We start from the raw sequence: 26,248 nt of genomic DNA on the forward strand, positions 1-26,248 counted from the left end.
GACTTGTAATAATTCCCTTATTTTTCTAATATTTCTATTTACTAATACTTCATTACTGTTTTCAGTTCAGAGTGCATATGATTATTTCAGAGCTATTCTAAAATCTGGTGAAAAGTCAGAGCGTACATTAGCTTTAACAGAAGATTGTATCAGGCTTAATCCAGCAAATTACACAGTATGGCAATATAGGAGAGAAAAAAAATAATATAATATAATTCTAAAAACTATCAAGTTTGGCATCATAGAAAAGTTATTGTTGAATTCCTTCAAGATGCTAGTGGAGAATTAGAATTTACAGAAAATATGTTAAAAAAAGATGCAAAGAATTACCATGTTTGGCAGCATCGTCAATGGTGCATAAAAAAGTTTAAGTTAGTACATCTTGTTTTGTTTTGTTTTTTAAATTCTAATTTAAACATTAATAATTTGTATATATTTATTGCATTAAATCTGCTGTTTCTGATATAATAAATGTTTTTTATGTTATATAATATGCAGTTTGTTCGATGAGGAATTGAAGTATGTAGAAGAATTATTGGATCAAGATGTTCGGAACAATTCTGCTTGGAATCAACGTTATTTTGTAATAAGTAATACAACGGAATTTGAACAAAATATAATTGATAGGGAAATTGATTACACCTTGAATAAAATACAGTTAGTGAAAGGCAATGAAAGTGCTTGGAATTACCTTAGAGGGTACTGTTGATGATCATTTTCTATATGACTAATAGCTACAAATTAATTAAAATATGTCTTATGTACTACATTTTAGTGTTTTGGTGAATGATAGCAGAGGTTTGGGCTGTAATGAGAAAGTAAGAAGGAAATGTGAAGAGCTATACCATGATGGTTTCCGTACCAGTCACTTACTGGCATGTATTATTGATATTTGTGATGAAAGATCAATATCAGATGAATCACCAAATTCAATATTTCATATTAATAATGCTCTTAAGGTATTATTTTCTTATATTTATTTGTATATTTGTAAGTTATTAATGTTATTTACAATTACATTTAATTTTAGCTGTGTATAGAATTATCTGAGAAACATGATAAAATAAGAAGGAAATACTGGCAGTATATTGCTTACAAGTTGTCAAATAAATTGAAATCAGAATCTTTCACGAAATCAGAGTCTTGTCAGGCGGTTTAAAAGTATGTAGACTACTTCACATTTTTTATAAAAACACAATCTTATAATATATTGTAATCTTTATACTTGAAAAGAACTGTGTGTCATCTATTTCTATGTTGAAATGACAGTGAATATATTAACAAAAAATATTGTTCATGGAATTTGATAATGTATTTTAACCAATATTATTATGTATCACATTAAGAATAACAGTTAGTATATACAGAATAGTATATACAATACCATGAAAAAAAAAATTTCATAGTATTCTATGCAATATTTTTAAATATAATAAGAAATAAAGTAAGTTGTGTAAATATGGATGGAAAAAATAAAATGGTAATGACTTTTACAAAGTATACTTTTTCTTTCAGGTATTAGTACCTTGTCTTTTGTAAATAAAATGTTAGAAAAACGGTATAAAACGACGAATATTGATTATGTATTTATTTATAAAATAGTTACACACTTTCAAGTATAGTACAATAATTAATTATGGTATTAATTATATCAGTATTTAGGTTTTCTCATAATTAAATTCATTGTGAACGCAGCGTTTCAAACGATGATTTTACCGCTAAAAATATTTTCGTGCGTCTTTAAAGCTTTAATTTACTTCAGTAAGTACGAACTTAAATGTTTCGTTGATATAACTTCGTTCAATATTAATGGTTACCCCTTCCAGGCAGTATCAAAATTTCTAATGCGAAAACTAAAGTTCGTTGCAAATAAGCAATGGCAGTGACTGTAATCCTCAAATTAAACAATTCACCTTTGGAACAAATTACAAACACACTCCATCCTGCGTTAAATTACATTTCCGAAAAGTTGATTATAATTTAAAATTTTCTTGAAGAAAGATACAAATAAATTAAAGAAGTATATGCATACACTTCCTTACGCAAAATCAAACAAAGTTACAAATTCAGTACTTAATAAGGGCAACCTTTCCATATGACATTAGAAGTGAATAAAATCTAATGCATTATTATTCCGATATACAAATGAAACCAAAGTATTCGCAGTTATTAATATGTTAATTGCGGGATTAGAAGAATTGTAATTAACAACATTTATATTGGTACAAGTGCGTATGAGACACTCAAAGGCAAAGCACGCCAAGTTCGCTTGACTTTGTCGGTTACACGATAAACAACGAACCTTCCAAATAAACAGTTAAAACAAGAAATGGATTTGGTGGGTATTGACTCCAGACGCCTGGTGTAATATTGTAAGTTTTTAATAGAATAATCGATATTATACATGACACAAATTTTTTTGACGATATGTGTAAACAATAAAGTAATATTAATCTTTTTAAATGTCAATATATATTGCGGTATGTGACACGTGGAAAGATTATTACATATATCGTATGAATCAAAGTTTCCAAGAACATATATATCTAACGTGACTAAAGTAACAACGAATGTTTCATTTTAATAGGTAAATTTAATCGATTCAACAGAATCCTGTATGCAACAAAACAGATATACCCGATGCACGATGCTTGTAGACAGGGCATGTTTTCTTAAATTTCTCTATCCTAACAGTTAACAATCAACATTCAAACGAATAGTCCGATTACATGCTTGTACCGATCGAAAACAAATCCTCTTGTACGGCGTTAAAATGAAAAATATGAATTCGCCTGCGTGTCAGATTTTGCAACGGTTTTTTTTTGTTTTTTTTTTTGAAATTTGCGTTCGTAAAGAGGATCGCTTTCGCCTGGTACATTAAAGCTACGAGATATACGTAGTTTTACCACGAATATATTACATATACACTTGCTTTACATTGAAAATATACCATCATATGAATATTTTTTACCACTTTCTCTCATTTTTTTCCTCTTTGTTTAAATTCCTTCACGTTTAACATGTTGTATAAGTAGATATATTCTGTTTTATTTATTTATTTATTCTTTTTTTGTTCTTTTTTTTCTCATTTTTGTCAACTTGCTGTGATTAGCACACGGAGCCTGAAAAATCGCATCTCATCTCAGCGATGAATATTTAATAGAAGTGAGAAATGATTAATTCAAGGTGTACGTAGGTTACTTTGAAAAGATCGATACTAACGCTGCTCAATAATGAAAAACGTATGATTACTTGAACTTCCTCCACGTGTACGTGAAGTTATTTAATCTTATAGAACGCTTCGAGTGAATTACCTTTTTTTTTTCCCCCGGTGTTAAAACACTTGGAAACACTGCAACTTGTACACTCTCGTCGTGAAACTCAAGATTCGACCGATTGTGAGAAACGCCTACCTCCTGAAGAAATCTACGTCAATTGTCACTTTTCGTACCGATTAAGATTCACATTGTACAAATGAATTTCTTTTACAATAAATTTGAAATATAACAAATCGAAATTTGGTATCTTCATTCACCCTGAAATTCCCTGTTCCGCGTGAGAAAAATAACGATCAATGTATCGACATTAACATTCGTTGCGGTACGCGTTTCAATTTCTTTCAAATTTCAATTTTACATTTATCGAAATCTTCGAGACTTTTTTGAAACGTTTGCGTTTTACCTAATTGGGATCGTAGATCGTGAAAGCTTAAAAGTACGCGTCGAAATGAACGTTACATCTCGCAAAAAGAAAAAAAAAAAAAAGAAGAAGAAATCAAACGGAAATTTATTTCTCGAATTTCTCGGTTGCAAAATGCGTAATAGCTTTCGTCATACGGGTTTTCGTGCGCCGTGTAACACAGTCAGGCTACATTTTAATGTCCTCGTTTAAGAGGTTACATCTACGTAGAGGTGTCCAACAAACATTGATTTTCCGATTCTTACAACATTCAAGAACCTCCGATATTTCAGGAACGTGCGCTGACAATTTCAGACTAATGCGTCGAAGATTAACGGAGTTTAAGGAGTTTGAGCGAAACAGGACGCGTACAACCCGACTTTAAACCTGTTATTTCTCAAAGTAGGTTCCTCCAAGTCGGCGGACATCGATATCTTCGGAAATAATTCATCCACTCGCTTGAAATTCAAGCGGGACATTCTTAGAACCGTTGCATTAGTTCTTAGAAATTATAATTTCAAACAAAATGGCCGACGTCCTAGTAAAACATTTCACTCAAACAGCCCTTATTTTGTAACAAAAAGAGTAATAAAAAATTGAAGTTCGTTAAAGACTATATTATACGTTCCATTTATTTTTAAAATACCTTGCATCTTTTTTTTTTCTCGTCTTTAGGTACTTAGTTTGGCTTGAACAGTGTTCATTAGCGAGTTCACGAAGAACGAATGTCGCCTTACTTTGGTAACGATACCTCCTACAATTACAAACGTTTTTAATAAAAATACGGGAACGTTTAATTAAGAAAAGTTCCAATTTAATTTTCATCTGTATTCAAAAAGGAAAAGAGAAGAAATTCTGAAGTTGCATCTCGTCCCTCGGATCTCTAGTTAGATATAGCCCCTTAATATTGTTCTTAATGAATAGGTAATCTATACGATTGGACCATCTGTCAGCCAGTAAAAGCTTAGCCTGACCATAATCTTCCATAGTTCTATTTAATAATTCTCTTTAAGTATTGATGCCGAGACCGTGAACGGCTCAATGACCCTTTTAAACATTTTTCCACCACCCCATTTCGCCTTTTTTTCCGGAACATCGAGCCCTTTGCACGGATCAATCCCCTTTCGATCTCTCTGTCTATTTAGCAGTTACAATACTACATCTAGTAGATACCACCGAAAATATTCTCCATAAAGATGCGACTAGCTATCGAGAAGAAGATAGATTTTCGTATAGAGAAGATAGATCGTTGAATCCTATCCGAATATAATACGGCCTACGTTTAAAATAGACGAGATAATTACATGCATTTTGTACCCCTCGCGGATCCTTTTGTCGTTTAACGTGCAACCAATCCGGAAAAGCTGTTCATTGTACGCAACGATTTCTGTAATTAGAAAGAAATTGAACTCCTTGGTGACTTTTAAAGTTAGAATTTACAAATTTCTGCAAGTTCATTTCTATAAAAATGAAGAAATATGTCGATGGGATATTTTCCACGTACAATGAACGTAGTTCCGACAATAAATATTCTGACACCAATTAATGTACTGAAAATCAGATTTCACATGTAGTGTCGATTTGAAATCTTCTCAATTATTTTAAATATATATACGAGGGATGACCTATTTAATCTGTAAACGCTTGTAATTGGGAAAATACGGCGAATTGGAAAATTTGCTTTTGGGGGATTAAAGGAAGCGAAGGGGAATACTAAAATTTGAAATTCCCTTAGTGGAGATATTAAGGTCAACCTAGGGTCAAATTTTAAAATGGCGAGTGGTATACACTTGTTTTTTTTTTTCTACAGAACGATAGGACATTGAAATATTAAAATATTTGTCGCAAGATGCATACGCCGGTCCATCAAACGCGTTCCTACCGACTTCACTTACATATCGTCCGTGTATTTTCACAATTTCCCAATAAAATCGTACAACATACGGGGTCATTGAACTCGTCTCTTTATCATTCTCTAGATAAAAGTACACCACGTGGCATTTAAAAAAATTCAAACGACCTTAATGCCTCCGCTAAGTGGATTCACCGCGCTTCAGTGTTCCCCCCCCTCGGCCTCCTTTAATCCCCGAAAAGCAAATTTTCCAATTGAACGTGCTTTCGAGCATTTATAGATAAGAACGGGTTAACCTGCCTATTATCTTTCCCTTTTATCGTTTGATTTTCCATACTTCGTAGATAAATTTACGAAGTCCTGCAAATCTCGAGAATTATTCCTCGCTCGATGGAAAAATTACCGAAATTTTCAAGTGATTTGAAATACATCGAACAGAGAGGTTTCAATGATATTTAACTCTGTTTGAAAATATCTCTGGAAGATGTACAGTACGTAGAAATTTTGCGGATTGTTTATTTCGAATCGTTCAACGGTTTTCTACATTTTCCAAATTTTTCCCGAAGTCAGTTTTATTTGTATCTTCTACTTTTGTATGCTCACGTCAGGAAAGACATTCTATTTGTCGTCTGTATCCGTGAAATTCGACGAAACGAAAAAATGACCGTTTAAGTGCGAGAGATGCATGTCCTAATAAACGATTTTCAACACGAACGTTACTTCGAATCTGTTTCTTATTGTCTACATTGGTGAACTTAAAAGAAAATCGTCCTCGGTATTTTCCCTTGATCACGCTTTAGAAAATACGAATTCTGGTCCTTAGGAAAATACCAGAAAAATACTCTGCTTTGTTATGTTGCTTGGGAGAAGAAGAAGAAGAAGATTTCTAAGTATCTGATAAGTTACCTGTGATGTATCGTGTGTTTCACGCGTGTATCTAACTTGTACTTACATACAATGTCACAATTCAATGCTTGTGTTCAGTGAGATCGCCAATTTAATTGAAATTTATCATGAGCTCTATTTCTTTTTTCTCTTTCTAATTCTTTCCGAATACTTTTTCATTTTTACGCGTTACCTCAGTTGCCAAGGTGTTCTAAAAGACACGTCAAACACGTATGTGATAATTTCGGCTAACGGACCGGGTACAATAATTTTCAACTATCGGTCAGGGCTTTCTAATCGTAAATGTAAGATTTTACAGACGCAAGTCTCTAGACACGCTATAAGTAAGATGAGACAATTCACTGTTAGCGATAATGTGTCTATGTACGTGTGCGTGTGCGTGTGTGTGTGTGGATGTGTGTCGAGTTTGATAAGAAAAATATCCCGACTGTGTCTGTAGTTTAAGATTTATTAAATATTGAATATTGAAAATATTGAAAATACGTAAGAAATATTGGATACTTGAAGTATTAAGAATATACAAAACGTTTAATGTTAAAAATATTAGAAATATATAACACATTAAAATTTAAAATATTTAATACTTAAAATTTGTTGAATGTTTAATATTTAATACTTAAAATATTAAAAATGTGCAAAATATTTAATACTCAAAATACTAAAAACGTGTGAAATATTGAATATTTAATAAATATTAATATCTCTTTCCACCAACGTTCAAGAGAGGAAACTGGTAATGTGATACGATGTCACGATTTCTGAGTTAACTTGAGCTGAGTTTGTATCAAAAAGTTATTTCCCTTAAGACTTACAGCGGCTTTGTAATTTAATATCCTTTACCCCGGTGATTGTTAGCATGGAACTTATTGAGGTATACAGTCTCAGGTTTTCGAAGAGGAACAAAGACATCTTCATTCTCTATCCAGCATACTCATTTAACTTGGTCTTGTACAACTGTTTTTCCTATGAAAAATTGAAAAGCTCGATAAAAGGAAGACTTTTCAAACGATCCAAGAGGTAAGAGAAAATTGGAAAGCAGATCTGGGGATTCCCAAAAGTGTTTCTAAATAGAAGTGAAGAAATGATATCATCAACAGTGTACAGATATTACAGAGATCTACACTTCAATTGAGAATAAAAACAAATTTTCCGACACCAGTTCGGGTATTTTCTTTTACCAAACTTCCTACCTGTTTGTATTCGTGTACGTGTGCATGTAGTTCTATACGCGCGTTGACTAAATAGGACAGAACTAATATGACATAACGGGATCGCGATTTTAGAAATAACAGAAATCATCTACGAAACAAATTTTACTACAAAATTTCTAATAATTTTCCCTCAAAAGAAAATCATCAAGTTACCGAAAAATTTTGCGTTCGAGATATCTCGCGAATAAATTCCGACCTACTTCGTTCTTTGCACAAGTTATTTTGCGTCCCAGCGAAAAGACACGCGAGAAATCTCGTCCGAAAGACAACTTCAGCAAAACGAACGATATCTCGTTGGAATAATAGAATGGACAAAAATTTATCCGCGAGATATTTCGCCTGGGAAAGTCTAGAAAACTGGAATCTATCAACGTATCAGACATACCCTATCCTCGATCAACAGTACGAACGTGGAATGTTTCATGCTTCTCTTCTGACATCTAAATTTAACATTGAATCAAAGTTGAAAATATCAACATAATTTCTCCGTTCCATTTTTTGTCTTTCCTATACTTACTTCAGTAACTTCAAAGACATGCGGTAGTGATCGAATTGATACGAGACAACGTTTTGACAACGCTTAACTCACTTTCTCTACGCAAATCTTACGTTCTAAGGTGTAGGCGCTGCTAAAAATCGGAGAAACTTCTATATCCGGTATTTCGTCGTGCCTAAAATCTATATTTCCATATCTCTCTGACTTCTTCTTTTTTTTCATTTTTTTTTCGTCCGTCCCCTTGAAATTTTCTTATTCGTTCCGAACGATTCTCTCGTTCGTCCGTTCCAGCCATAAAATTCGTTATCGGCGCATCGTGCTGCTTTGTCAACAAACTAAGAAAGAAACTATAACGGAGGATTCGGATAGAATAGAAGCTACGGTTTCCTCGCGGCTGGCAATAACGCGTTGTGTGGAGGAAAATGTACGACGAAAATCTGAAAGAAAAATATTCACGTGCGGTCTCTCATAATCACTCTCTGAACTTCAACCTTCCAATATTTTATTTCTCTCTCTCTCCCCCTGTCTCTCGTTTCGTTTGAACGCATCGAACTATGGTTTTTTTTCTCGTCCCGTTCGTCCAAGTACACCAAACCCTTATTTACAGTTAATCAGAAGAAGGCAGTGATGGAAAATGATTAAATATATATTTCGCTCGGGTAAATCGGCATTGCCCGTTGCGGACGCTTTGGTCCAGTCATTGCAAAACGTTAGTAATTACAATAAAATTCGGTATTCGTGGGTTCTCTGATCTTTCGAATGGGAAATCAACAGACCGTTACACCTGTTCTCTCACCTTTCCTCTCTCTCTCTCTCTGTCTCTCTCGTCAATCTCTCTCCCCAATTTCTCTCTACTCGTTTGTTCTCTCTCTTTAGCAGCACGCAGTCTTTACGAGCTAAATTCTTACCGCGATTAATAATTCACTTACCTGTCACAAAAATAAATATTTTTATAATATCGCTTAATCTACTCACTTACGTACTAGAAACAACGAATCCCGCTCAACATGACCAGCTGCTCTAGCAAGTTTTACGATACTTTTCTTTTATACTTTCTACGTCTCATGCTAATTACTTCTGTGTTCCCCCCCACCCCTTTCTATCTCTTCGTCTCTTCACATTATCGTCGGTTCCATTTCCACCCGACGAGTGTTTCTTCAATCTTTCTTAAGCACACCGATTCGCGCGCGTTCGTTTACGGTTAAAAATCGTTCGTACCGAAAGATCTCTTCTACTGCTACCCGTTTTTAACGTACGACGACACTCGACCATGCACTTCCGCTTTGCCACAATGTCTCGTTGTGCAACTGAAAATCTATCGGTGATCGAGAATTTGATCGCGTTGCTAGATCACCGGATAAAGTCTAGAACCGTTTATCATTTTCCTTCAATTCAATTCGAGTCTCTACCTCGAGTTTGCTTTCTTCGTTTCTGTGCTACGCAATTATATAAAATCTAACATGCCTTCTCGTGATAAATAAATCAATATAGCCTTGTTTCGCCTCCTTGCCTCCTTCATTTTAAGCAGCGCTTAATCGCTATACCGGACTGGATACCGTTGAAACGAAATTTGGAAATTTAATCACTAAGGTTCCGACGTGACAAACGATATCGTCATAAAAAAATATGGTTGTCGTAGAAAACTAGACTACGTTATTATTGTTAGATCATTAAGAATTCATGTTACAATACCGTGCATGTTGCGTTTCCTCTGGGATATAAAACATGTCGCTAAAAACGTGAGAGTACACTTATCTTGTTCGTATTCGTTTTTTCCTCGTTTCTAAACAAAAGGTATCGTAAAAGCGAAAATAATTGTAAGCTAAGCTCAATTATTTTCATACAAATAATTCACACGAATATCCGCGCTTTCCATCGTTTTCTCTCCCTCTATACAAATATATTTTTTTTTTTTGTTTTTTGTTTTTTGGCACGAACTATGCCGCGTACGATTGTTATAACTGAGTGTCAAATAGTTTACCGTACGCTCACTTCTTCGCGTTCGAAGATGCACTGGAAAAATTTCGTCGTTTCTCTCTATTTTTAAGACGCACTGTGGTGGTACTGCACCAAAATTACAATTCGTATTTTGCTCGTTCAATTGAACACCAACATCTCTCTTGGCCTCGTCGTTACGAATCTTTCCGTGTATATTCTGTTCGTTTCTCTGAATTTGCATTTATCTTTCATTCATCGTTTGTAGCGCGCGATTCTCAAAAATGAACTACTGCAAAACGGATCGCAACTACTAACCATCGATATAGTATCTTTCTTCTGTTTCGTTATTTTTGCGGTTTTTCATTGTTTGCTTAATCTTCCCTCGTCTAATCATCTCTCGTACTCTAGCGATACGCGCATACTGGACAAAACTAGAAACTACGAATCTCGAAAGGGCAATCTCTCTCTACTCGTCGCGAGAATTTCCCGCGCTTTCTTCGACCTGTTTCTCTTTTTTTTTTGTTTTTTTTTGTTTTTTTTTTTGCAGCGGGTAGATCAATTTCTGCGTATCGTTCGATGTTTGAATCGTTTTGGCCGAAAAAAAGGCGACGCGACGCGACGTGTCGTTTCGCTTTTCCCCCTATTTTTTGGTTTTCTCGTTTTCTAAACGCGACTAACACACTCTTACCCGTGTTCGAACAAATTACAGCAAAAAATCTACATCGTTTCCCTTCCCCCCGAGACGCGTCGACTCCGGAAATTCGCACACGTAAACGCGAGTGTGTCGTGTTCTCTGTCGCTTGGGATCTTCGTAATACACCTTTGCGGAAAATTCTTTCCCCTGGTCCAAGAGGTAAGGTACAACGTTGAGCGATTTATTTCGAAATCGACAGAATCTCTTCAGGTCCATGGTGTGTACTGTGGTCGCACCGAGTGTCAGAAGGCCGTGTCCAGAGCTGCCATACTCGTCGAAATATCCGGATCAGCGCTACACGCCTCTAAAAATTCCGACAACGTCACTACTCCGTCTTTGTTCCCATCCATTTTCTGCAACAGTCGCAAATATTTACGCGCGTTTTTTTCGGATAATTGTACAAGCCTGTTTGTTCGCGGATTGTCTTGTGCACAGTGTTTGGATAAAATTCTGAGTTGCTCGCGTTTCTCTTGTAGCGTATGATTTTCTGTGTCGCGAAATAAGAAAGAAAAACTGAAACAACGGTGCAAATGTGTTTAAGGATTTTTTTTTTGTAGATAATTGTACAATTCTGTTTGTTCGAGGATTATCTTGTGCACAGTGTTTGGATGAAACTGATGTTTCTTGCATTTTTCTCGTAGTTGATGATTTTCTATGTTGGAAAAATTGGGACAATTGGTGTAAGTATTGTGTATCTAAAGATTTACGTTTTCTTTCGTTCAGACAATTGTACAATTCTGTTTGTTCAAGGATTCAGGGATTGTCCTATGTAGTGTTTGGACAAAATTGATACTTGTTGCACTTTTGCTTGTAGTCGGAAATATTAACAGCAGCTTTCAAATTTACTAAATATAAAATAGTTTCGATCCTTCCTTTTCACATGACAAATTTGCCCATATTCCATTAAATAAAATTTCATCTTTGCGTTCAAAAACACTTGATTCCCCGAAGCAAAGGGTATTCTTTGTTGCATTATGTGTAAAACAGGTCGCTTAATTATCTTCTCTAGCTACAGTGGTACCAGAATCGATTCATACTTAATTTAAATACCTTCGAAGGCCATTTTTCTGTTTCTTTCTCAAGATCACCTATCCTTCTTCACGTAACGTGATAATAATGACATTAATTTGCATTCAAACTGACCATAAACTCTAGAATTGCAAATCAAACGTGAAACTTCCTATCGTTTCTCCCATTTCCTCCATCGAAAAATATACTCTTCAAACTCAACCTCAAAAATTCTCTCTCACCGGTGCAACTTTAGCGAAGATAATTACGTGGCCTGCTTCACGTGATCCATCCTCGACAATTATAGAAATACGCCTGGGTAGTATTTTGATCCATGAATAGACATTGAAATCAGGACGATTGATACCGTTGCATTACCGACCGGTAATTATAGTCCAGTTATTGACATAATTTGTCGGTTCGAATCCCCCTTAGAGGGATAATACAGGCGAAAGTTGGTTATTGTTGCGCGCGTTCTACGCACGTATGAAAATTTAGATCGGTACAATGGCAAATCTATTAGTAGGAAGCGCGCGAATTGCAAAATCATCGCCGCCCACTGTCTCTCTCGTCGAGCATTGCCTGTAGCAGTTATACGAAGGAAACGAGGATTCATTAGCACGTTCTGTTGCTCCGGATTAATTGAAATCACGTTTAACGACAAGCGATAATTTGTTATGGCAGCTCAACACTTACATTTACGTTAATTGCGGTTATCGAGGCCGGGCGCGAAATTGTTGCCCAAGCTTCTGTATTTATACCCACGCGCATTTCGATCGATTTAACCATTACAGAAGGAAATGTACAGCTTACTTTTGTCGCTTCAATTTGTATCCTATTTTACGTCCCCTTTTTAGTTCGACCGAGTAATCCTTTTAATTAAGGATCAAGGATGTGTAATCAATTACTACACAGAATGGCGCAAAATTTTGTGTTTTCTAATATTTTTCAATGCGAAAAAGAGCATACTTCCGGCATCAAGAAGAATTTCCACGTTTAATGGAAAAAATCTCAACGAACAGAACTTTAGTTTTCAATTTCTCTCTCTCTCCTTTCAACCTTCCAACATGTGAAAAGGATTTCTTCCTCGTCCTAAATTGTAATATACACAGCGAGTACTAAAAATTCGTGGAAATTTTATTTTCAATTAATATGGATGATAAAATTTGACGGTACACGTTCCTGACGAGCGAATCAAATAAAATGAACATGACCCACGGTGTATTTACCCGATTCGGTACCATTTCTACGCATATTTACAGGCTTTTTGTATTGTTGCAAGGTTTCGTATTTTGCAGAATTAATATTATCGAAAAAGTGAACAACGCGCAATGTAGAATTTGTCGAATTTATTCGAGGTATCTATGTAAATTAGGTGGAACAGCGTGTATAACGAAAGCTGCAGCAATTGAACGAAAGCATTCATCCGCACATCGCTCGTTAACACATCGAAATTATATATATTATTCCACAGACGAAATTTCTAAATAAACTAATTACTGTTACGGAGAATTCTGAACCAGTTCGTAAGAACTTTTGTGTTAGTAGCAATTGTTGGTACTTTGGTTGAAAGGAAAATTCAAAGTAGGTATGGTTACCGTTCGCAGTGAAAACGTCGGTACTCATTAGTATTCTAACAGCGATGTTGGAAGACAAAAGGATTGTATCTACAAAGGTCGTGTGCAAACTGAGGTCGTGTTTCGCAAACTGCAGGAATCGAATACTATGAGTACCACCTACTGCTTATTTTCAAGAACTTCATACGTAGTACAAAGTACTATCGACAGTGCTTCGTGTAGTCGTAAGATTGAATCACGTATGGTCTAAAACACCGTTACCATGATTTTGCACGAGCGAATCAGGTGGTTATTACCTTTCAACCCTTTCGCGACCAAAGTGTATTTTCTTTTACATTTCTCACAATTTTTTTTTTTTTTTTTTGAAATTTGGTTACCGATCATAGAGTTTGTAACTAATTAATACCGAATTGAGATGAATTTTCGTGGGAGTACTGGAGTGCGACGTGTGCGTCTCTTTGGTCACGAAAGGGTTAAATTTCTTTGTGGCTGGAGAGGAGCGCGACGTTATTGAACGATATTGAAAATGTTCGTGACATGAAAAATAAATTGAAACGAGAATTTAATAGCAATTGGTATTATATCGATAGTTTACTAAGTTTATTTTTTAAAATTGTATGCGTACTTCTTTGTACTTGCGTAGATTTGACTAAACGATTTACTATAATTGAGCCACTCAGAAGGCAAAATGATTAACTCCACTTTTTTATATTCTTCCAATTTTAGTATCGAGGCACATGCTTGGTGCTTAATTTTTCATAAATAAAAGAAATTTAGTCAATTTTATTTCACGGAGTTAGTCACTTTGGCCTCTGAGTGGCTCAATTGTTACCTAAAATCGCACAAAGACCTGCTTTCGTTAGAAAAATGATACAGAACGAGTGCCCTTTTATTTGAACTGAAAGTTTAGTTAAAAATAGGATTATTTTAAAAGTTTCTTAATTTCATTGTTAAAATTGAAAAATAACGTTATCATTGAAGTAACTTCAAATGCTCACCGCATCTGATTGAAACGTTATCGCTAATTAATTCGCAAACATAAAGAAGTTCACCAAAAGACTCGAACAACAAACACATAGCAACAAGGTTACTTCAAATATAAAATTTCTCAATTAAGAACAGAAAATATCGAAATACATACACCGTTCGAGGTAAGGCAGGTATCTTCGTTTATTTAAAGTTTCCCGACATTATTCATCGCCGCGAATAACCGTTCCGAACTTATTTGCGCATCATTGAATCCGCTTGACCCTGTTTTTAAATACATCACGAACCACATGTTTGACTGGGTATAAAGAGCTCTCGAAAGTTCGGCAGGTGGTTTTCAGAAACAATGGAACTGATTTCACCGTGATCCATTCTCTACGGTTTATACGTCGCTCGTTTTTAATTAAAAGCCTATACGGGATAACGAACTGCATGTGGCTCGTATCAGTTACATCTGCTTTCTCCCTGATTAATTAGCACCGATTGATCTCATCGCGTCACCGAAGCATCACCGTTGTTCGTTCAACCTCCGGTATATGTGTGTGTGAGAAGAAAAAAGCACTGTTAGGACAGAGGTGTCAGAGGAGTTTCAATGCAACCTGCGTCTCCCACTTCGTTATTAAAATTCTCCATTTGTTCATCTCTCTTTGCACGTGTGCGTGCGTGTACGTGCTGTTCACTCTATGTGTGTACGTTTAACCCTTTCACAGGGGCAGATTTCAGCGAACGACGCGCGTGGCAAACGATAGACACTCAATCGTGCCCGCAAAGTCTTTCAAAGTCGATTTTATTCGATCAGAATGGAAGTACGCAAAGGGTAAAATTAACCATTGAATTCAGGGGAAAAAAGTGGCAGTAGCACAGTGGTACGAGGAGATTTTCAAAGCGTTTACAGATGAAAGCCGATAACGATGAAAGGATTAACAAGTTTAATGCGTATGCACGTGTTCATCATCAGTTATCGAAGGAGAGTAGGATTTAGCGATGGTTCGCGATATTTCGTTTAGGGTAGTTTGTCTCTGCAGGTTTGCACTGCAACTCACTTTCAGCACCCTTTGAAGCATTAACTAACAGACTGACTGACAACTTGCTTCTTAACGATTCCTGGACCAGCAAACTTTGCTCGTTAAGGATCTGTGTTTGTTATAGTAAATTTGCTGGGTGGACGGTGACGTGACGAGCAAATCAGTTTATGTTTTCTAGAATATGTAAGAAAGAATTTGCCAGTTTTGAAAGCGTTACAGCTTCTCCAATGTTCCAAATGTTTGCAAACTATTCTGGAATTCTGTCATTATTGATATTTTTTGAAAATCTATTGCACGAAATATGAATTTCTGGTAATCTTAGAAGATATCACGAGCTACTGCGAGTAATCTGAAGGAGAATTTTTTTGTTTTGTTAAAAATGAGTGTATGAATTTACATTTATAATCGATATTTTCTGAAATGAGATGAAGTTTCATTCATCTTTCCACTGTCAACTGAACGAAAGTATTTACAAATTGAGCACGAATTTCATAACACTTCCAGAATAATGGAAATGTCAGAATGCTGACGTTAACATTCTGTATCCTTACACTGCCGGCCAAATTTTTGGAATCACTGCGCATTGCAAGTTGCACAAAAATTCCCCAAAAATGGTATAATAATTTGCCAACGAATTTTTTATCATTCAAATCAATCGAGATGAGATAAAGTGCTGCTGATCTCCACAACATCAATTTCAAATCAATAAAGAATCAGTAGCGGATTCAATATTAATATAAATCGGCAGGTGATTCCAAAGTTTCGGCCGGTAGTGTATATGTTCAATTTCTTTCGCAGTTTCCGCGATACCCGGTGCAGAAGATTATCTGCGTTTTATTCAATCTCGAATATATCAGTTAATTTTATATCCCGGTGAAATTATATTCCAGCGTTCCATTTCGCAATAATTAGAAAAATTTGCGCAAAATTTACGCTTCTGTCTGTCGTGATTTGTCGTTAACGTGTTCATTCTCTTTACTTTAACCCTCTATAACCTGATTTTTCTTCGTTCATGAGAAGTAAAATTATGGTTGGCTACAATTTTACATTCTCGTGGGAGACACCAGAATGAAAGTAAAAAATAATTACTGCAGAAAAATTGTGAATTTGTAAATTGTAATTATTATAACAAAATTGAATAAAACGAGACTATAGAATGGAGATAAATGGATACGTAACTTCCAAGTCCCATGGCATTACAAGGGGATACAATTATTTTTCAAATTATTTGTTATTCTTATTTCTCTGTGAAAATTAATTCTACTGCCATTTGTCACTTCCCTCTTCCATCTGCCTGCATTCTTTCCCAGGCTGTTTGATTTACAATCGTTGCATAGCGAGAAAACGAGGACATCGTTGCAAGAAATTTGTTTTACGAACTTAATGGGATGAGAAGCTTGCTAAAAGGTCGTTTAAGTCTCGAAAAAGTCGTTTCCTCTTATGTCGCGCCCCTCTTTACCTCTTTCATGTTTGTCCTACATCGATTAATCTATGGCTGCACGCGCTAATGTTAGCAAAACGACATACAGAACTATGACAAACACCGATTCGCTTTGCTTTTTGCATCTTCGAAACCTTAGAAAGAAATTTACTCCTACGGATTAACAAAGCAAATTGGAAATAAGCGCTTTTACGTTTAAACAAAGTTTAGTGTACGATATAAAATAGGATTTATCTTTTGGAATCTTTTATCTTGGAAATATGACCATTGCTTCGTGTTACAGTTCTTAGTTTCTAGCTGTTTTCTTTCTTTAAAGCAGAGAAATCACATTTTTACGGAAAGTATGAATTTCCCGAAAAATTTAGATTAATCAAATTGCTACTTTTGAAGATTTTCATACGTTAAGGTTGAAAAGTACGATCTTGTGTTTGGTTCGAACAGTTATATCGCACTCTTGATACCTGCCCAATTTTTGTAATCTTTCGAATTTAATGAAAGCAATATTTCAAGATTTTATTCAACATACTTGAGTATTACAGTGTAGACCTTTAAAAAAATCGACTTCTTTTTTATCCTGGTTCACATAATAGTTATTAACCACACTCGCTCTAATCGAGACTCTTTTTAGCTTTTTCGTTTCAGATAAGCAAAATAGCCCGAAATCGTGTCAGCCAGTAGAACACTTTTTTTTTAAAGGACCGTACTAAATAATTTATAATTCAGTCAATTTGGACTATTTTCACTTGAAAAAAATAGCGAGTATTCCTCAAATGTAAATGAACACGTGTGAAAAAAAAGTCGATACTAAAAGTCTCATACTTTCTCTGCAAAAAAATCTCTAAGAGAACCTAAATAATGACACTTCAGGCTAGAATTACGAAATCGAATTCTCCCGTATCTTCAACATTTTTTACTATAAAGCCAAGTTTAAACGAATAATTCCTACTCACGGTTCAATTTCACGTTTCCACCGTAAAGTTGTAAAATCATCGGATACGAAGTAATACCTACATAACGTTGAATGTTTGCGTATGTCGAAGCCTTTTGAAAACTGAAGCTCCCAGTTAATTATACATAATTAAAGTTCTTGCACGAAGGAGTTGTACGTGACTGCAAGTTTTACAATGCGATTCCGTGTCAGAATTGCACTCTAGTAGTTTCCTTCCTACCTGTCCTCTCTTCTTTGTCCGTTAGTTCTCTTGCCACTTTGTGTAATGTATACATGTATGTATGTGCATTCATATCTGAGCACGAAAATCGGCAGCCATAAATAAGCCGTTTACCCTTGTATTTCGTGTACAGTTTTACCAATGGATCCACGTTGCATTTTTCATTTTGCAGAATTTTTTAACGTTTCCTCTTTGCGCTTCAAATTTTGTCAAATAGGGAAGCTACATCGAAATGATTAGATAATACTTAGTGTACAGAGAAAGTATGTCAAATATTTTACTATCGAATTGTGTAGTAATTTATTCACTTGTAAATTGTACATGTGTGTACCTATGTGTCGTATTTCTTGCAATTTCTTTGCCATTTTTTTCTAATCGAAAATCGAGGTGCGAAAAATATGCAAAAGTTTTTTCGAAGGTAGGACTATAGCGATATTTTTTTTGTAACTTTTTTCCTGAAAATATTTCACGAAAATAAAAGCAAATATGGGGCGTACAATTGTTAATACTGAAAGTATTCTGCTTTCTAAGGGACTTAATGTTCTATAATAAAATCTAATTTCTGGTAATACGAATTTACCTTGCGCTTTTCTTTTGGCGAGTCTTTCAACATTTTTATTTGCAAATCTGATCAAACATGGAAACTAAGTAAAGCAGCAAATAAGTAAAATATTTTATTATCGAATTATATATTTTGATACTGAAAGTATTCTCCTTTCTACTGGACTTAATGTTCTCTAATAAAATCGAATTTTTTATATATTTACTCCAAACGCGACGTTAAAACTGAATTTAAAAAAAAAATTAATATTCTTTATGCTCTATTTATTTAAGAAAATTTCCTTTTAAATTAGACATTGTTAAAAGTTGTGTATAATTTTTTATACGCAGCTACCTTTCAATTCTACCCTTTCTGCAGTAGGGAAAAAGGAAAAGAGACCGCTTGAAATTTAGTACGTCTCAAGATAGAGGAAAGAATTGACTCGTTTGTATCGGATCGAAGATATTCATAAAATTGGTCTCTGTAAAATGAATCTCGTTGTCTTTTATTCGCGGCTAACAGTGTGACAGTTGTTAAAAAGAAGGGCTTATTCTTGTATCATTGAAGCTGATGGGTGCTTTACGAGTAGCCACTCGTTTTCCTTCGTCAAAGCGAACAAACAATCTTGTCAAAGCCTGTGGGAATTTTCTGTCTTTTGTTACATTCTGCGATGAAAGCTCATCGAGCAGCTCTTCGATTTTTCCAGCTACCGTAATATACTGGAGCCTCAATTGTAAGCTACTCGATGAATTTTTCAGAAAAAAAGCAATTCGAATGTTTAGCGGTACAACTGATATCCTTTTGTACATTTTGCACATACACTTGTGAAGTATTTTGAGTCAAATTTGCCAGAGATTATTGAAAATAAAATGAAGCAATTTTTCTTTGAAGTAACATCTATGTTATCGTGTGTGTGAGTGTGTTTTTCATTATAAAATAAATTGCTTATCGTGAAACTAATTTTCTTATTTTAAATAAGATTGAATATGCTAATAAGGAAAATTAAAAATATAGAGCCTGACACTTTTGCTTTTTTAGTAAATTTGGAAAATAAAACGGAAAAAGAAGAATTACAATGCAAAATTAAAATTTTGTATCTTGAGATATTTTCTAGCAACTGTGAAAAATGTCACTTAAATTCTTTTAGTGCTAAAGGTAAGCGATTATGTACTCTTGTGTATTAGTTTAATGGTAGAAAATAAGAATTGAAATTAAATATTTCATGTTAGTGTAAAAGTCAGTATTTAAAAAAATCATATTTGATAAATATTAACTACTCTTGAAGTATTAGAATAATTAAGATAGATCCGTCATTTATTCGAAATATGTGAAATATAAAATTTTTTGTAGCTCTGAAGATCGTTATTTGAAAATGGAATTTCACTCTTCGATAAATACTCACGATTTCATAAGCATCTCACATAAAATTACAATTTGCAATTAAAAATCACAGTTTAACGAGAATTTCACATAGAAACACAATTTGCAATTGAAAATCACGCTTTGGCAAGAACTTCACATAGAATCAGAATTTGCAATTAATTCCTAATTAACACCTTCACCGCTGCAAAACCCAAATTTCAGATAATCGAATGCGAAAAAGGGAAATCAACCACTCTTATATACTTTGCTCTACTTTGCAATAAAGTCAGAGGCTGTACCTACACTTTTGCTTGAAATTCTTTTACCTTGTGTATAGATAAAAGTATGAAAACTTCGTACCTGGAACATTCGATCTACTTTCTCGCGTACTCCCTCGTGGTCCAAATTCGGATCAGCAAATTTCCCCATCAGCTCGTATACAGCTGTCACGATGTCCGTCATTTCCTCCCTCGTGATGCAGCCGTCGCCGTTGATATCATAAAGGGAAAATGTCCAGCGTAGTTTTTCGTCGATGGAACCACGAGACAGTATACTCAGACCCGTGACGAAGTCCTGCAACATGAAAAATAAAATTGCCCATTTTAGTGTCAGATACTTCGTCCCTCTCTTTGCGTATAATTTATCGGTGTACTTCCGGAAATTACGTTTTTAGCGGTCGTTCAGATATACACTTTTCACAGTTGAAAATCGAAAGAGGAAAGAATGTTTGTGGACATGGAAATATTGCGAGTGGATTATACATTTTTATGCAAAAATTCGTACGAACCGTTTTTTAACGCGAAAATGGTGTAAGTGACAAAAGGCGATTTCTGGATATCGAGGGTTAAAGTAAAAGTTCTATAAAATTCAGGAATATGAACGAATGTTAAATCTCTTTTATGCAAGCCTCTGTGTAGTTACACCTTAACCTAATAATGCCATTTTGCCCCGAAAATTAAGTGTACACTACCGGCCAGATGTTTGGAATCACTATGCATTGCAAGTTGCACCAAAATTCTCGAAAAAAGAGTTAGCACTTGTAATAATTTTTTAACGAATTTTTCCACTCGCCATTGATCTCCACAACATCAATTTCAAATCAATAAAGAATTAATAGCGGATTCAATATTGACGTAAATTGGCAGGTGATTCCAAATTTTTGGCCAGTAGTGTATATATAATCATTCTGTTCAATATTCTTCCGATTCACACTATTTTCGTGCGAACCGGGAAGATAATTATTGTTAGATGTGATAAAAGAGGGATCTGTTTAGATTAGCGACTGCTTTATTAACCGTTTGAGTGCCACGGGTTGTTTCAGAAATCTGACCCAAAATTCATGTCGAAAAATTACAAAAATTTCGTTTTCGACATTTTCACTGAATACGACTGTTTGGACATAACACGAAACAAAGGCAAAATTGATTATGTGCAGGATTTTTATTCAATTTTGTCGAAAATAGACAGTTTGTAAGAAATAGAGTAAAATTTACACTTCTTGGCTCGATGCGGTGGCACATTTCGATGCCGAATTCCATCGGCACTCAAACGCTGTTAATTACCAGACGAATTATTAAAAAAGAATGAACAAAATGTGGTTTACATTGTCACGAATATAAATCGAAAAATACTGCACAGCATGGGCACAGAAACCTCGTGAACAGCGATAACGTCAAGCTCTTATTCGTCGCTCACTTCTTCGAAATCCAGAAGTCCAATGTCATTTATCTCGCATCAAAGACCGACTTACACCATTCTTGCATATAGCGTCCACGTCATTGCCATCCACCGAGAAACTAATGAAGACATACTCACACCACTGCTGCGCGAAACAGAACGAAGGTTGAGCTTTCGAGACGTGGTGCTAAATCGAATAGGCAAAAATTTCGCTTACACCACTTTTGCATTGAACCGCTGATATTTTCACGAAAATAATGAAAAAGAAAATAGAGTACTATATTTCGGGTTTACTTCTATATTCTTGTTTACGTGCATTCCGTGTATTTTCGTGTCTTGAAATTTTCTACAAATCGAGACAAATCTGCAGTCTAGTTGTGAGTGTCAGTAGTAGGTTAAGTTAATAATACGACAGATCAAAGTTTAAATAGGTTACTGTGAGTTAAGCACGTGTCCCATTGTTAAAATTCGATTTACTCCTTCGTTTCGCTTGCACGATACCCTACATTCGAGATTGCAACTAATGATGCGCCGTTTAATTGGGAAATCTATTGATACTTGAAGCAGTGTATTGTTCTGGGAATTACTTTATTGAATCAGACCACTACGGTAACGTTTCAAATCTATTCTCGTATCGGTGCTCGTAGTAATACCATTCGGATCATTTTTATTAGGAAATCAAACAGTTGAGATGCTTAGGTTTCAGATGCTTCGCTGTTTGCCGAAGTGAGATTACATTTAAAAGGTGAGTCTAAAGAAGATGTAGAATTACACTCAGAGGGGAACTTCTGGAAGTGACAATCCCCAATTTCGATCAAATTTTCAGAAGTTACTCTTCTTCCTTAGTTTAATTTTTAACAAACGAACGTAAATTCTTCTTCTTTGCGTTAAATAAAATAAACGTAGTAACGTAAATTATTTTTCATTCCACTAAATACAATAAATATAATAACGTACATATTATTTTATTTACTACCTTCTTCGTAGAAATTATACAACGCTAAATAATTTCTAGTGAAGTTCACGAACACGCTTTTCATAGAGAGTGTATATGTATTTATTATTATTAAAAATTTCGACATATTCTGCATAAATTATTTTCCGCAAGCAACGACTAAAGTTTTTTCAACGTGCAACAAACACCTGCTTGTTAGAGAATTCTCGAGACACCGAACGATTAATGTGACAAATTCCGGTGTCGCGGTACGATTTTCGCATAATTTCGTTTTCCCAGATTCGAGAAAGGCAGCGAGGCGAAATCAAAGAGCACACGCGAAAATTCCATTTAATCACGTGATAATTAATTGTCCAATGGTAACAGCAGATAATACGTTGTCCCATGAGTAATAAACTTTAACACCAGTTCGCCAACTTACGACCCAGAAACTCGTTCCGAAATGAAAGCATACTCGCGCGCAAGCAGCTTCTAGTTTGTTAGCCAAACATAAAGTGTGCATATCACGCGTGCAAGTGGCTCGCGAAACGATCGAACTAGCGCTTAACTATTATTTCAAATTGTTACTTGCATACGTCGACGACAATTTTAATTATTTCTATCTTATCTCATCTCGTCCCCTATCGCGATACTCGGGGCAACTTTTTAATTCCAAGGGAATTTCCTCCTTTTTGATAAACTGCTCTCTTGCGAAACAGCTTGAAGAGACAAACGTGAGTGCTCGTCAAGATAAGCGGCTTTTTTTCTCGGTTTCAAAGAATACCAGATCGGAATATGCGTCGTTAATGTTTGTTTTTTTTTTTTTTTGGATTAAAGAGCATTTCTAAGGTAGTAAATTGGATTTAGCGAAAAGGGCGTCAACAAGCGCAAGCGATAAAGGAAAGAAAATGGAGAAGGCGAACGAGAGGTGGAATTTTTGGAAAATGAAGAGGAAAGTTTTATAAAGGGAAACTACACAGCTAGTCGAAAATTTTATAATGCCATGAAATTCACGCTGCAGCTAGCATTTAACGTTTAAAATTTAGTTCTCGTGCTACTGATATCAAAAGCAGAACGCCAGCAGAATACTGAAATGTATATTTTCACGTTGAACACTTCGCCCGAAAAAAAGGAAGAATATGAAAGACCAGCGTGAATAAATAATTAGTACTTTAAAATGGAAAATTTCTGGTTAATTATTTATTAGCATTTCTCTTACCAACCGTTTTATACCACGTTTAAAATATTATTAAGTAAAATGTATAATACTGCACTTGGAATTTTTATTGTTACCGCTGCAGATGAAATGTTACAATTTTTTTGTGCAACTTTTAACGTTTATAATTTTAGCGAAAGCAATGTTTGTTGATTCATTAACAAATGAACAAATTCTACATTTTTGGATGCGAGATACGTAGAATTCTGTATCTCTAAACATGCACTAAAGCGACTCGTTAGTATCGATTCTACTCCTCGTTCCAGAATTCTGAACAAGCTGCCCAATATTACAGGCAGCAATTGCGAACGAGTTTTTAAATCCAGAACGTGACACGCACTATTACCCCAGATAGCATACGGACGTCTTGAGAACGACTTAAAGACGTCGAGTAAAAGCCAAAAGATGTCCAAAAGACGTCCGAACGAGGCGTCCAGTGTTACAAATCAAGATATCTTTGAAACGAGGCGCTGCCAAGCGCCATGCGCTGGCTTTAGAATTATCTTAGAACCGTCTTAACGACGTAATTTTTATACGTTGGATACCAAAATATAAATACCAAAATTTAGACGAAAAATGGACGTAAAACGAAGATCTCTAAGATATCGTTCGCGATCTAGATACTACATGATCCACTGAGAAGCACAAATGATTAATTCCACTTTTCTATATTCTTCTAATTTTGGTAAATGAAGAAAATTTAATAAATTTAGTTGGACAGAGTTAGTCATTTTGGCTTCTAAATGGTTCCTATGTATATAAATTAATAATATTTTAAATATGGTAATAATATTGTGCAGTAATGTGACAATATTTTTATGAGAATACTTTTACAGGCACATGGTCACCAAGCAAAGGTTACGACAGGAATAGAACACCCTTAACCGTGGCAAGTGTATTAATAAGTACAAAGGCAAGCACTTTTTTCTTGTCAAGAACTCTAAGCTTACGATCTCTGTACAAAAGGACCAGCTAAGAAAAAGACATTCCTTCGCAACGATACCAAACACACTGTTCCCTATACTCAATCCTTTGAATCCTCGATAGTGGAAGAGATGTTCCCACCTTCAACGCTACCCTTCTCACTCCCTACGGAGGAAAACACGTCCTTAGAAGCACGTAAGCGATACCTCTACGCTTGTCGCACCTTTCACAATCCCTTCCTACTCGACGTCAAGAACAAGCCGTATCCTTTATTGTAAGTCTGAGGGGGGCAGGGCAGGAGCAGAGAAAAGACATGTCGAAGCTCTTACCCGACTTTCATGACTTTTCTTACCCGTCGCATCAATTTCATCGTTATAATCTCTCCCCTTTACTCCTCGACTGTATCAGAAAGAAGTGTTACAAACTGACGTTCGTGTCTCCTCGGGACGAGGATTGAAGTTTGGTTCGGCTTTGAACCGGTGGTTTTCGTCAAACGAATCGCGTTCTCCAAACTTTCAGGGAAAACAAGAAAGCTTCTAATTAAGGGTTCCGTTTCATGTTGGTCCAACTTCGTTGGTTCACTTGTTGTTAACTCTTGAAATTTTTAATTTCGAGAAGGCGATACAATTATGTGGGAATGGAAGTTTGTCAGAGTATGCTGCTTGGAGTTTGAAGCGTGACCGAGGGAAGAGTGTTTGGGACGGAGCACTTGGGAGTATCGCGAGAGGATGCAAGGAAGAGACTGAGAGAAAAAGGGAGAGAGAGGAATACACCGAGAGAAAAGGGGAGAGAGAGAATAAGATAATGAGTGAGTGAGTGTGAAAGAGAGAGAGGGAAAGGTGGATAGTGGAAGAATAAAAGTCTCCAAGATCCCTGCAAACCACTCCTGCGTCTGCACCCCACTCACTCGAGATTTTCCTAAAATAATCCCTACAATTCATTTCGGTGGTGCAACAGGGCAAACGAATGCACCCTTGTTCACATTCAGCCTCCTCCAAGGCATCACCGTTGGAAACTCATCTACCTATAGCTCATCGTCATCGTTCTTCCACCAACGTTCCACTAATGGGTTGGTCTACCCTTACACAACTTTCCCTCTCTATAATCAAAATGAACCAATCGTTATTCAGCTTTCGCCGTTTGCAATATACAAATATCTCTACGTAGTCACACGTTACTTCAAAATGCGTTGAAAAAGATTTCAAACAGTTCAAACACAGTTCACATCTAAAGGAATCATTTACAACCCGCCTGAATATCCGATTCTCTACTCAACGCGGTAGCCAGAGGGAATCGATCAGAAGGAAGTATTCCTACCGCACAATATTGTATAATACAACTCATAAGTACATAGCCTGGCGGGATATCGGTAAATAGACTTGACAATTTACCAATCGATGAAAAGTAGAAATAGCTGATTGTAAAGGTTGAACCTCTTAAACCCTGCAACGCACAAGCTTCGAAACTAACCGATAATTCGCACCACTTCAATTCTGCAAATTACAATTCCCTTTGAGCACGTTTTTCCCCATATTGCAGTCATTATTTAAGAACCTCCTCGGCGAAAGACAAGGAATTCACGGAGAACGAAGTAACAAGGGACAATGAACTT

The 26,248-nt window shown here is 35.6% G+C and overlaps 2 protein-coding genes across 2 annotated transcripts in view; one reads left to right on the plus strand and one right to left on the minus strand.

The window, feature by feature from the left end:
• The window catches only part of LOC108574681 (protein farnesyltransferase/geranylgeranyltransferase type-1 subunit alpha), a 1,558-nt gene extending 399 nt beyond the window's left edge, over positions 1–1,159 (plus strand). Inside the window, 5 exon segments of the mRNA XM_017937309.1 lie at positions 66–196; positions 199–371; positions 499–699; positions 776–959; positions 1,031–1,159. Coding sequence (XP_017792798.1) covers positions 66–196; positions 199–371; positions 499–699; positions 776–959; positions 1,031–1,159 — 818 coding nt within the window.
• Positions 1,160–10,037: 8,878 nt separating this feature from the next.
• LOC108574693 overlaps positions 10,038–26,248 on the minus strand; it is a 53,792-nt gene continuing 37,581 nt past the window's right edge. The window contains exons 6-7 of the mRNA XM_017937320.1: positions 20,246–20,458; positions 10,038–11,128 (exon numbers count right to left, since the gene is read on the minus strand). Of these exons, the coding sequence (XP_017792809.1) occupies positions 11,018–11,128; positions 20,246–20,458 (324 nt within the window). The 3' untranslated portion in view covers positions 10,038–11,017. The remainder of the gene's footprint in view (positions 11,129–20,245; positions 20,459–26,248) is intronic.

Source organism: Habropoda laboriosa, unplaced genomic scaffold, assembly GCF_001263275.1.
Source record: "Habropoda laboriosa isolate 0110345459 unplaced genomic scaffold, ASM126327v1 scaffold11, whole genome shotgun sequence".
NCBI lineage: Eukaryota > Metazoa > Arthropoda > Insecta > Hymenoptera > Apidae > Habropoda > Habropoda laboriosa.